Source organism: Carya illinoinensis, chromosome 4 (assembly GCF_018687715.1).
Source record: "Carya illinoinensis cultivar Pawnee chromosome 4, C.illinoinensisPawnee_v1, whole genome shotgun sequence".
In the NCBI taxonomy this organism is placed as follows: Eukaryota; Viridiplantae; Streptophyta; class Magnoliopsida; order Fagales; family Juglandaceae; genus Carya; species Carya illinoinensis.
Window position 1 is genome coordinate 6,273,889 of NC_056755.1, and position 13,174 is coordinate 6,287,062.

Below are 13,174 nucleotides of genomic sequence, written 5' to 3' on the forward strand. Positions count from 1 at the left end.
AGCCTTCTCAAAACATACGTTTTTAACTTTCTGTTCAAAGGTTATCATTTAGCCTAATTAAGTCTATCGTTATCTTGCCTCTAGCAGAATCTTAACAGTACCAAATAAGAAGTAAAAATTTGAATGGCAAAGCGGGAAACAAATAAAAGCTTGGACTAGTGCAACTTATATCGACTATATCCTAACATGAACAACTTGTCAGCACATATTACAACAAAATAAGCAAAACAAACAAAGGAAGGCTTATATGCAATGTCGGTAGATTCAGCTGCACGAAAATGTCCTATCATGACTTCGGGAGTAAAATTAGTCAATAACAAGTCGCAGATATTCATCTATATAGGCCACAACTCGGGATTTTCTTCTTCCATCCATTCTTTCCTTTCTGTTTCTGATATTGTGCATGCCAAAATGACCAATTGAATACTTCATAGGGTGTTCTTAGATATAACTTCACCAAACCGAACAAACCACTGAGCATCTGACGAAGTGTTATCCTGCTGCACCAGCCGCTGCTGCATTTTCAATTGTTGTTGCCCCTTGTCAATCATGAATTGAGTATAGTCCATGGTATTAGGTGGTTCAAAACAAGGTTTCCCAGGAGGAGTTGGAAGCAGGGAGACCAGAACCCTAGCTACCTCATGCATGGCTGGCCTCTCAGAAGGGTTCCGCTTAGTGCATAGCAAAGCAAGTTGGAAGGTCTTTCTGACATGGGCTAAATCCATGCATGTCACAGATACCTCGGGATCAACAGCCTCCATTACTGTATTATCATCTGCCTTGGACATTATCTGGGAATAAATACAATCATGTGAGAGACAAGAAAATAAACTAAAATCAGAACTTTAGAAATAAGTCTTCGATCTGCTCAGGATGTTAACTTGGCACACAAGTTGGTAATCCTCAGTTTGAATGAATGTTCCCAACTTTGCAAAGTTGGGATGATAGTTCCCGATATCCAGAAAAGACATCATCCCGAATTATACATCAAAAAGGCCAAACAAGCCAGATTATTCAACCAAGTTTGACCTCACCTTGAATTTCATCTATAGACAGAGTCTTTAATGGTTCACAAAGAAGAGGAATTTCCCGATATTGAAGACATACCAGTTGTTGTAAGTTTGATTCATCGTCCACTGCCTTCTTCCCAGTAAGTAGCTCCAGGAGAACAATGCCATAGCTATAAACATCTGATTTTTCATTGAGTCGGGAGGTTTGGGCATACTCTGGGTCAATGTAGCCAATTGTACCAAGAACGTAAGTGGATGCGTGAGTTTTTGCAGTTGAGATGCATTTGGCAATCCCAAAATCAGAGAGATGAGCCTCAAAATTCTCGTCCAGCAGGATATTTGAGGACTTAACATCCCTGTGTATAATTCGGGGGTTGCAATCATGATGAAGATAAGAAAGTCCCTGAGCAACCCCAACAGCTATATTCAATCGCGTCTCCCAATCAAGTTTAACTTTCTTTGATGGTCCTGTTGTACAAGTCACAACACGAGGGAGAGATGAGATGCATTTAGTAATTAGACTAAAAAAATATATCCAAAAATATATTGTTAAATATTCAAACTCTCCAAATTCCCAAAGTTGTCGAAGATAGAAATCTTAAACCAGTTCAAAACGACTCAGTATTGTAATAGATAGTCATTACCCAAAGTAAATATGCAAGTTCATTTATTTGCACAATCCGTTACCCAACTTCAGTTATGCACGTGATTCTACATCCAAGGGGACCAAAACAAAACAGCAGCTTTCTTCCAGAGTTTAAAACAGATTTAGTTTCAGAATTTTAAAAAAATAATAGCCTACCTTTTGAATCATACCCCCTATCCATAATCACCAAAAATGAATCATGACTCATCATATTAAAATTCACCAAAATTAACAAACGAAACCACAATTTAGGTAGCTAACCATGAAGGAGATCCCATAGAGAACCGTTCTCCATGTAGTCATAGAAGAGGAGGTTTCCATAGGGAGACAGGGCATATCCATGTAGGCTGACCAGGTTTCTGTGTCGGATGCTACCAATGGTTTGAAGTTCAGTCTCAAATTCTCGCACATTGTTTCGATATTGGTTGTAAATTCGCTTAATTGCAATTGGCCGGGAATTCTTCAAGACGCACTTGTACACCGTGCTAGAAGCACCATATCCTATAACATACTTCTCACTCAGGTTCTCCGTGATTCTCATTATATCATCAAAGGTGTGAATAGCCATATCCATGTGAAGAATGACAAGCGTGGGATGACCTAAAAAGAAAAGAAATGCATCTCAGGACACAGAATTAAAAAAGATTGTAATATTTTATGTAATATTTTACAAGTAGACTGTCAATAATAATGCATACAATGTCTGGTCCCTTTAGATCCCTTTGTCAATTGCTCTGGTTGGTTGGATTTGTAGATAGCAACTATCACCGTGGACAATAATGTAATGAAGCCCAGTGTCATACAAATAACTGCAGCTCTAGAGAAAAGCACTGTAATAAAAGAAAATAACTTAGCTATATTAAGATACAATTCCAACCCACTCAAATGTTAAGAAAAAATTCCAACTCCTTGTCCACAAACATGCACTCGCACCTGTTGTCCTGACAAATATATAGAATTTAAATGCGAAAGACCAAGACTCCAACAAAATGACTCAAACAGTCAGATTAGTACCTCTGGATTTTGGCGCATAAGGTCCACTTATTGATCCCAACCCGTTGCCACATAATAATGGATTCCCTATGAAGCTGATATAAATATACCCAAAATCATCATAGGAGCCACTAGGGAAATATATATATATATCATTCTTTTGCCATACCTGTCAGGTGAAAACCGCGAGAAGTTCCTCAAAGGAGGTACAACTCCCGATAAATTGTTGTAAGAGACATTCCTAAAATATCAAGGAATAAAGTACTTAAGAGACACTTCAAAAACTGCATGAATAAATTTTTAAATTATAAAATTTAAAAGTTAATTTATTTTTAGAAGAGGAAAAGGGAAGTAAACTTACAGAGTAGCCAGACTGAAACAATTTGTTAGTTGATCTGGAATTTTTCCATTCAAGTTGTTGTTGTTAAGCATCCTACCAAAACATTTTAACAAGGAAATGGCTTTAGCCAAAAATGTGACTCCCACAAAGCCATCATCATTTTAAGAAAGGAGAGGCAGCCGATTACTCACAGAGAGACAATATTCTGCAGCTGACCGAACTCTGGAGGGATGTTACCAGAGAAATTATTGAATGACATGTCCCTATCATTACAGACAAATATCATTACCAATAGGAAAAGATCAAAAGGTGATGGCTCAAGATTACACCAACAAAGACTACAACATATATAAGCTTAAAAACTTTTTTTTTTTTTGATAAATTATATATAAGCTTAAAAACTCACATAATCTGTATACTTCTGAGGTTGCCAAATTCAGCTGGCAGAGACCCATCAAGATGATTGTTACTCAAATTCCTGCATGTACATATTGATCATGAATATTAACACCAAACATTAATGTAAGTCAAAAATAGAAGAAAAGGTAGGAAAGAATAAGCTTTGACTGCAGACTTACAGGGTGAGAAGGTGCTCCAAGTCACCTACTGAAGCTGGAACAGGTCCAGAGAAGTTGTTGCCAGAGAGATCACTGAAACAGAAAGGAATTTTCACAGATCCTACCCAACCAAGATGGATAATAAGCAGCAAAGAGACATGTTATGAAACTTACAGTGTATCAAGATTAATTATATGTCCAAGCTCTAGAGGAATCCTGCCTTTGAAATTGTTAGTGGATAGATTTCTGCAGTCCAGAAATTTTCTTCTATCAATGTACAGGAAAGGAATTCAACATAATCATAACCGTTAAATAATTCAAACCCAGTGAGTCAAAACTTACAGATAAGTCAAGCTCTCTAGATTGCGCAAACCCAAAGGGAATGATCCATTTAGGTGATTACCATGTACATTGCTTCAGGAAGTGGGCAAGAAAAGCAAACATAAAACTCAAAATGCAAAAAAATATTTATATTGCATAAGATCGCATGAAAAGGATAAAACTTATGTCATACTTCCAAAACAGAAGAAAAAGGTGCAGAATAGGACTATCTTACAATTTATTCAATGCTATACAGAAGCTTATGTTGGGTGGAATCGGTCCTTCAAGCTTATTGTTGGCAAGATTCCTGAGGAGTAGAAGGACATGGAAATCAATGGAACATTGTTGTGAAAAAGAACCCAACATATAGAAACGATGACTTACAATTCAAACAACTGGTCCAGCTTCCCAAGTTCAGCTGGAATCTGCCCAACCAGTTTGTTGTCATTCAGTTGCCTGCGAAAAATTTTAGCTCAGAAAATTATACATAACCGTACATTACATCCAAAAGATATATACTTCGGGAAAAATCTCACAGGTAGCTAAGTTTTAACATATTGCCAAGCTCTGGAGGAATTGGGCCAGTGAGGTTGTTGCGATGGAGGTACCTGGAGCAATGTGTGTCAAATGCAAATAATGATATATATACATGTAGAGAGAGTATGTCAATTCGTTTTGAAAGTAACAGGAGCTCACAGTTTGCCCGTGTACGACAAGTTGCCAAGTATTGGTGGTATTGGCCCATTGAGTTCATTCTCACTCAAATCCCTGTCAGTCAAAGATAGAGTGCGTAACTTATAACCGACCAACCTCACCACATACTCTTTTATATGCATTAATTATAAAAAAAAAGTAAAATAAGCAAGAATGCCAATACATACAGAACAGCAAGGGCCTGCATCAGACCAATCACCTCTGGGATCTTCCCCGTTAGTCTATTTCCTTGCAGGGACCTAAAAGAAAGGACAGTAATAGATAGAATGTTGTCACGATGAGAATCAAGAATGAATATGAAATTTTCATAAATAGCGAACTCCTCAACTCTTCCTCACAAATCAAGTTCTCAAAGAGATGACTTGACGGGAAAAAAAAAAAAAAAAAAACTAGGTCTGCCAGGAAACTAACAGAGTTGCCACTTGTAAGAATCCAATATTGTATGGAATCTCCCCGGTGATCTGATTGTAGGATATATCCCTGAGATCCAAATAATGAAAATCACAATCTTCTATGCATTAAAATATGTAGATAATTAAACAATCAAATCAACAGTCACCAAAGGAAGGAAACATACAAGATTTCAAAACTTGTGCAGTTCCCAATGCTTTTTGGGATTGTACCAGTGAGATTATTGCCTCTAACATCACTGGAAACAACATATGAAAACTTCTGTTTGTTAAAAGATAATGTAAGACTAAAGAAACAATGCATGGGATATAAAAGATTAGAAATCTATATATACACAAATACTCACAAATACCACAGGCCAGTTAATTGACACATATCAGGTGAAAGTGTTCCAGTTAGAGAATTTCCACGTAGCCCCCTGTAAAAAGAATTTCAACCAAATGATTTAAAAGTAGAAGGCTTTGCAAGACTGGATTCTTATATAAACGTTTAGCCAAGGGAGGAATAAGACATTTCAACATAGTGACAAATTAACCATGACATCAAATTATACAAGCATGCCATTTTTGCCGAAGATAGATTCATATAAGCCCTGTGGTAAGTTCCCATTTACTTACAGGTATTGTAGTACTTCATTCCAATACAGAAGTCTTGGTATCTCCCCAGTAATCTGGTTCCGGGCAAGGTCGCTAAAAAATAAAACCAAGTAAACAATACATCTTTTATGAAATAAATATACATAATTGCTGATAAATACCATGATAAACAATGAGGACACCAGCATCGTAGAAGTGAGTCCAAAAAAAAAAACTATATTGGCAAGTGAATGCAAACATGATCCAGAGAAAGCTTACAGAGTTTTGAGATTTGGAATCTGGGTTAGAGTTGCCGGGATGGGACCAGTCAGCTGATTGTTCTTAAAATTCCTGTATTCAGGAATATAAATTCTTAGTCAAACCGAACCAAAAACATTACAATACGAAACATTACGTGCTAAAAGACAACGAAGAACTCAGGACTCACAAAAGCTCAAGCTGCTTAAGCTTGGATATCGAAAAGGGTATGTCCCCAAACAGCAAATTCTCAGATAAATCCCTGTATTTAGAATAATACGTGACATTAGAAAACCAACATGGAACATAAGTTTAAAATGATGCACATATAGGCATAAAGGGAAAAATAAAGGAAAAGTGGAGATGGTACAGATGCACAAGAGAAGCACAGTTCCCGAGTTCGTCCGGTATTTGACCAGTAAGCTTATTTCCCTGAAAGTCTCTGCCGTATTTTCATAAAACAAAGTCAGACCATGCTAAAATTGCACTTCTAAAATTTCAAGCAAAGTATAAAAATAAACAGAAGCGTACATGTATTGCAAGTTTTTCAAATCACCAATTGCCGGTGAAATCTCTCCACCCAGGTTCAAATTAGACAGATTCCTGCAAAAATGTACCGGAAACATTGGAACTAAATAGAAATCCATGTCACTTCAGAAGAGAAGGCCATGCCATAGCGCTTCAGAACAATAGTGCAAGAAAACATAAAACAGAAAAAGTGAAAATTAGAGAGAGTAGCATACAGAGTAAGCACGGAGAGGCTGGTGTTGTCACAAAAGACGCCGCGCCAGGAACAGAAATCGTCGTCGTGCACGTCATCCCAGTCAAGCAAAACGTTCGCTACGTTGCTAAACGAGGCCTTGATCAACATTAGCGCTTTTCCTACAAATATCAGCCTCCGTTAGTAGATAAAAGAAAGTTAGCTTGTAACTAAATAAAACAATGCAAGTGCCTTAACGGTACCATGTTATAATCAAGAGACAACGCCGGCGTAAATACTGTGTTATAATCACAAGTACACTAACTAATAATAGTATTTTAATCTTACGCCCGCCAACTGGTAAAAAAACAAAATGGCTATCCCTTAACTACATTAAGAACTGGAACGAAAAGAAGAAAACTTTCCAGTTTGGATGCTAAGAGAATGTGTAGAAGCAAGACCAAGAAGAACAGGAATAGGGAGCTATTGACTTGGGTCAAAGTGAGTTGACGATATTTGAGGAAGGCTGCGACAGAAGCTCACAAAATATTTGCCATTGTTTTTTATTTTAATCCTGAACATATTGTTCTTTATTTTTTTTAAAGACTTCCGGCCGATAATCGCAAGCTCATACATTAGGGAAAGGGACGAGCTGCAACCATTGAAAAGCAAACAAGAAAAGAACCCCAGAGAAAATATAGCTCAAAACACAGACAGCACCTTCGTCGTTGAGTGCATAAACAATGGGAGAGAGAAGAACCAGAACCGCCATTATCAAACACAATGAGAACTTCTTGCTCCTCCATTCCAAGAACACCACCTCTCCCATGGTGCAATAATAACAAAGTATGCCCAGACAAATGCAAGCAGAAGCAAAATGAGAAGAAAGGGCACTATAGAAACTAGAGAGAGAGCATATTCGAGCCCCCCCGGTTTGTTTTTTCTCACTTGTGCGTGTGAGAGAGATAGAGAGAGAGAGACGGCAGGCTTTTGGCGTGAACCGTAAGGAACACACAGAGTGTGGTTAATTGAGAGAGAGCAAGAGAGTCAGACAATAGGACAGTAGCTAGAGAGAGAAAGCTGGTGTGTGTTGGTTTGAGAGATAGACAGAGAGGGAGATGTAAACGGCGGTGAAGCGACGTTAATGACTGACCGAGAAAGTGAGGGAGGGTGAGTCAAAGACACTTTAGCTGCGGCCGTCGTCAATCGTAATCTCCGTTTCCCAAAGTTTATCTAACGGCTAATTAGTCGTCATAGGTTGGATTGGGCATGCGTGGCCTGTGGGACTGGCAACATCTTGGTTTTATGCTTGTGAAATTATTAAAAGAATTGGAAAATGCTAGTTAAATCTATAAAAATGATCTGATTGAATTTTTAATTTTTAATTTAGTAATGAAAGAAGTAAATATTAATTAATTAATATATTTTTAAAAATATATATTGTATAAAAAATTATTAATGAAATAAAAAAATACATTTTATTGTCATTAGTTCACTTTTTCATTATATATCAGTCTATATAACATTGTTCAAAGGTATTTATTAAAATTAATACTTTTATTTTTTTGAGAAAACCTTCGAGCATGTCCGGCTGTTTTTATTCAATAAACAGCCATCCAATAGCAGTTATCCGCGTAAGTTTTCAATTTTACATATTACGCATTTGCCTATGCCTGATCAACAACCCTCCATCACAGTTTCGCAACCCCAAGTACTAATCTATTGCCTTTGCTCTCATCTCTTTCATAGTTACCAAGGACCGATCAAGCTCCTCTATTTCCATCTCATCGATCAGCTCGTCTCACAAGAACCCAATATTATTTTCCATCTTCTTCTTCTGCATCAGATCCTCATCCATATTTGCTTCCTGGCATGGGTTTCAATCCAAAGACGTTGGTCGGGCAGTCTATTGGCTGGTAAAGAATACTGGATTCTTTCTTAGCTGGGATAATGGTAGTTGGGTGAGAAAATTTTGTGAGAAACTGAGTGATTCCTTCATTTAGAGCTTTAATCATGATCCATACATTCGGTTGTTCTATCTGCAAGTGTTTTTACATTTGTTATCTGATTTTGAGAAAATAAAGAAAGAGAAGGAGTTTGGTTGTTAAAAAAAAAAAAACTATGGGTGGTTTCAAGCAAAGAGTTGACAATAATTTTGAGATTGATGATCTCTGTAAATAAAATTTTGAGGTTGATGAGTTGGGACATAGTGTTGAACATGGCGTGATATGAGAAGAGTTAAGATTTTGATACTGTTCTTTTACTGCAGGGGAGGGAGAGGGGGAGGGGTACATTGGCAGGGGAGGGGAAATTCATTTGTTATGAGTTTTTATCTGATGTATTCTTCTGTAAGATATATTTAGACTATATTCTGACGTGTCTAATTATCATTAAAGGGCTGTTATTCTACCAATAACAGATGGATCATTTGGAAGCATTTCACTTTTTTTTTTGTCTGTAAAAATAATGAAAGATATATATTTCTTGAGTTTCTTTTTTTCAGAATATGAGAAAATAATTAAAGATGAAAAATATTTATAATTTCCATCATTTTCCAACTAGTAATAGACAGAAAGGTCAAAGTCCAGTTTCATGTTCTTGCATGCAAGCATGCAAGCAAGCAAGCAAGCATGCAAGCAAGCAAGCAAGCAAGCAGGTAGAGGTCGGCAGTAGTAATGAGGCCATTGAGACGTAGGTACCAAAAAGCAAAAGAAACAGTAGAATCTTTTCTTGCATCTATTTATCCACAATAATAGAGACAATCATGCAAAATTATGCATAAGCTATACCTATCTATCCTATATTTATGATTATAATTATGCCACCTCCATTATCACCAACCTTTTCAACTCACAACAAAAATTTTATAAGAAATATGAAAAATTTATAATTACAGTCTTATGCATATCTTGATTCGATTTTTTATAAAAAAAATTTTTAAGTCTAACTTATTTCATAAAATTATTTAAAATATATATATATATAATCCAATCTTATAAATATATTCAAAACTTTATTCATAAATAATATGAAATATATTCATTAAAAATCTCCTTCACGTATAGGTCAATATTCTTTTTATCCTTATCACTGGATAATTAGTGTTACTTCCATTCGTCTATTTGTCATGTGGTAGGTTCTGATATTATGAAAAAATTCATATGACTAACTCATCTTATAAAACCAATTCAACAAAAGAAAATTACTTATTACTTATAAACATAACATATCCAAAACCTTATCTACAGGCAATTTGGAATTTATTCATCAACACTTTCACTCATTGTAAGCTAATATTTTTCCTAATCCTTGTCACAAGGTAAATAGTGTGGGTTCTCATTAGTTCTGTGACAAGCTTTAATACCATAAAGAAATTTATGAGTCTAACTCATCTCACAAAACCAGTTATAAGATAGAGGTTTGTTCCAATTTTATAAACATACCTAAGACCTTATCTATAAGTAATGTGAGATTTATTCCTTAACAGAGTGTGTAATCATTTTAAAAAATGAATAAATATAATATTTAAATAAAAATAAAATAATTTTTTAATAATAGATTTCACTCTTCAACCTTATAAAAATTACCCTTTGCCCCTCTACTACGCTGCAGAAGTATTATAACAAAAACTTGTTTAGTTATATAGTTGAGATGTTTTATTAAAAATTAAATAAAATGTTATTATAATATAATTTTTAAATATTAATTTTTTAAAAAAATTTAAATTATTTATTTTATTTTATATTAAATTTTATAAAAATTATAATAATAAGATAAAATAAATAATTTAGATTTAAAAATCAAACCGCAATTCGAAAATCTTTCGAATAGAAACCAGTGGACACAAAAGCGATTTGGGGCTATGGTTGGGAAATTGCAGAAAACAGAGTCTGCAAATATGCTGCCATATTTCAGAATTTGGTTCGTATAAAGCCTGGCGGCCTTTGTCTCTCTGTCTGTGCTTCCTCCTCCCTTTAGATTAGTTTATGCATATATCATTTTCCATTGCTAAATCGCCTAGAAATAAAGTAGTTTGCTATTCATTATTTTTATATAATATATATATTTTTTTAATTTTTAAAATTTATTTTAATTTTATTATTTTTAAACTAATTAAATTTTTATACTCATCATTTATATACTATATATTTATAAATAAAATAAAATAAAAAAATAATGTATAATATATAATGTAAAGTGATGGGTAGAATTTTTTTAAAAAATAAATAAAAGTATATAATTGCGGCAATAATCTTCTTTCAAGCACGATAATAGATTTGTGCACGTGGCAAGATCTGAGCGCGCCTACATAGTCTATACTCTATAGGGTATGCCTATGATGGCAACTGACATCAAAGAAAGTAACAGAAGGGCGACCGGAGCAAGGAGTGGCTATAGTTTAGGGTCGACACCGGCATGGACGGCGAATTTCCCGCCGGGAACAGGCTTCCGAAGCTGTCCTGTCGGCGTCACCAGCCCTAGAGGATGGGCCCGACGACAGTGCATTTAAGATTTGAGTCTTCCAAAAGCTTGGGTTGATGGTGAGTTATGATGGTAATGTCGCTTTTTTTTATGTGTGGGTGGATTTGATATTCTGTACACAAAATGGTTATTATCATATGATATCTCCTGTGTTTACAGATCTGTTTTTTAATTTTATTTTTCCTGTTAAAAAGCTGGCTCCCAATAATGATTGCGCGAGATTCTAGTTCCATCTTCTTATGGTTAACCCCATTGAATCCAAATGTTTCCAAGTTCCAAGGCATTTTCCTGTAGGCTGTTGTTAAGTTCAATTTAGTTTTAAATTAAATTTAATATTTAAATATATAATTTTTAAATTATTAAATTTATTTTAATTTAAAATATATATAAGATTTATAATTTTTTTTAATTTTTTATAAATATATTTAAATTCATCTTAACATATAAAACCATCTTAAATAAACCTTATAAAAATCGTTCTAATATTTTAATTCATTACTATTTATAAAAAAATTCAACTCAATTCAATATTTAAATATAATTTTAAAAGAATATATTTTTTTCCTGTTTTCGTATTTATAAACTTATAAAATGTGTTTTTTTCATCAAATATTATCTCTAAAGAATATTAAGAAAAATTATTATTTTTACTTACCTTTTGTGTAAAAATAAAAAATAAAAGAGTTATTTCAACAGTTTTTTTCAAATGAAATGAATTAATAAGATGTCAGAGTCAGGTACATGTTAAAGTTAGAAGAGGAGAAAGTATGAGATGGTTAAAAAACTGGGAGTGAAAAGGCCATGGGAAAAGAGGGAGCAGTGGGGCCGTAGAGATGGTTGGGAAAATAAAGAAGGGGATTGATTATACCCATCATAGGACTCGTGATGGGTATGACAATCTATAATGTTTATTGTTTTTCTCTTTTTTATATCATTAATACTGTTGATGTGAAGCTTGGGATCTCCCTTCTCTGTCTTTTAATTATAAATATATATATTACAGATATGGGGTTTTTGATTATTTTATAAATTTAGTAGTAATCTTATCAAAACATTCCTGCCATGGAAGTGAAATGAGTAGAATCTTTCATTGTGTTTGTTCATATTTTTACCGGTGTGGATGGAAAAATCTAAGGCCTGATTTGGATGTTTAATGAGATACAAAATATTTTATGAAAATTTCAAAATTGAAAAAAACAGCAAATAAAACAGTTCAAAACAGTAAGTAAACGGTTGCTATTCAAACAGTGAAATCCACCACTTTATAAAATCTTAAAAAGTAAAAATTATCTCAATTCATATCATCTCACTATCTAAACACACTTTTTTTTATTAACATCTCATCTCATATTAACTAAAAAATCTCATTATTATTAAAAATATCTCATTTCATCTTAATTGCGTAACCAGATGAGACCTAACTTTTTAAAAACAAAACGTTTTCCGCATTTCAACCATAGGAAAAGAGAAAAATAAAACTTCAAATAAATAAAAGAAGTGAAACAGTCATTGATAGATTTTAAAAAAGCAATCTCATGAATTAACTTGACTTCGTATAATTCGTTAAATTTATTTTTATTATTATCATCTGATATGTTATATCAAGTTTTGTTAGTACGTAAGTTTAATTTTGTAAAATCTTTTTATGATTAAAATATTTTTCAAATAATAATTAAAATTTTATAGAATATTATTTTGTCAATCTGGTTATTTTTTGAATATATGTTGCATTTTTCTTCCATATAGAAATTCTTCGACTGCATCATTATTCTCATTTTGGTTACAAAACCCTCATCAACTCACTTCATCTTATTATTACACATTTTTTTCAAATTCCTATACACTTTTTCAAATTTATATATAAAATATCATAAAAAATTTAATTTTTTCAAATTTCAACACACTCATAATATTTAAATTAATATTCTAATAATATTTTATTCAACTCAACTCAACATCCAAACCTAACAATATACTCTTTTTTTAACGATTGAAACCCCATTTTACTCATTTCTCTACATTTTCAAAAGTTAAAGCTTCCAAAAGTAGCACTTGTGGACCTGAAATGCCAATTTATTGAGAAATTGTAGACCCGAAGCTTAGGACCGATGGCAACGAGTATGGTGATGGTGGTTCATTGGATTGTAATGTAAGATGCAATATTTAG

The 13,174-nt window shown here is 33.8% G+C and overlaps 1 protein-coding gene across 1 annotated transcript; it reads right to left on the reverse strand.

Annotated features, from left to right (window-relative positions):
• Positions 1-156: 156 nt before the first annotated feature.
• Positions 157-7,597, reverse strand: LOC122307016 (LRR receptor-like serine/threonine-protein kinase ERL1). Its single transcript, XM_043119615.1, has 27 exons — positions 7,246-7,597; positions 6,569-6,707; positions 6,357-6,428; positions 6,196-6,267; positions 6,016-6,087; positions 5,847-5,918; positions 5,610-5,681; positions 5,339-5,410; positions 5,159-5,230; positions 4,993-5,061; positions 4,749-4,820; positions 4,564-4,635; positions 4,404-4,475; positions 4,252-4,323; positions 4,103-4,174; positions 3,889-3,960; positions 3,721-3,792; positions 3,568-3,639; positions 3,396-3,467; positions 3,181-3,252; positions 3,011-3,082; positions 2,819-2,890; positions 2,671-2,744; positions 2,355-2,486; positions 1,918-2,256; positions 1,108-1,478; positions 157-791 (listed from the first exon to the last, which is right to left on the reverse strand). The coding sequence occupies exons 1-27, from the start codon at positions 7,352-7,354 to the stop codon at positions 429-431; spliced, it is 2,964 nt and encodes a 987-aa protein (XP_042975549.1). The 5' UTR covers positions 7,355-7,597; the 3' UTR covers positions 157-428.
• Between the last annotated feature and the right edge of the window lie 5,577 nt (positions 7,598-13,174).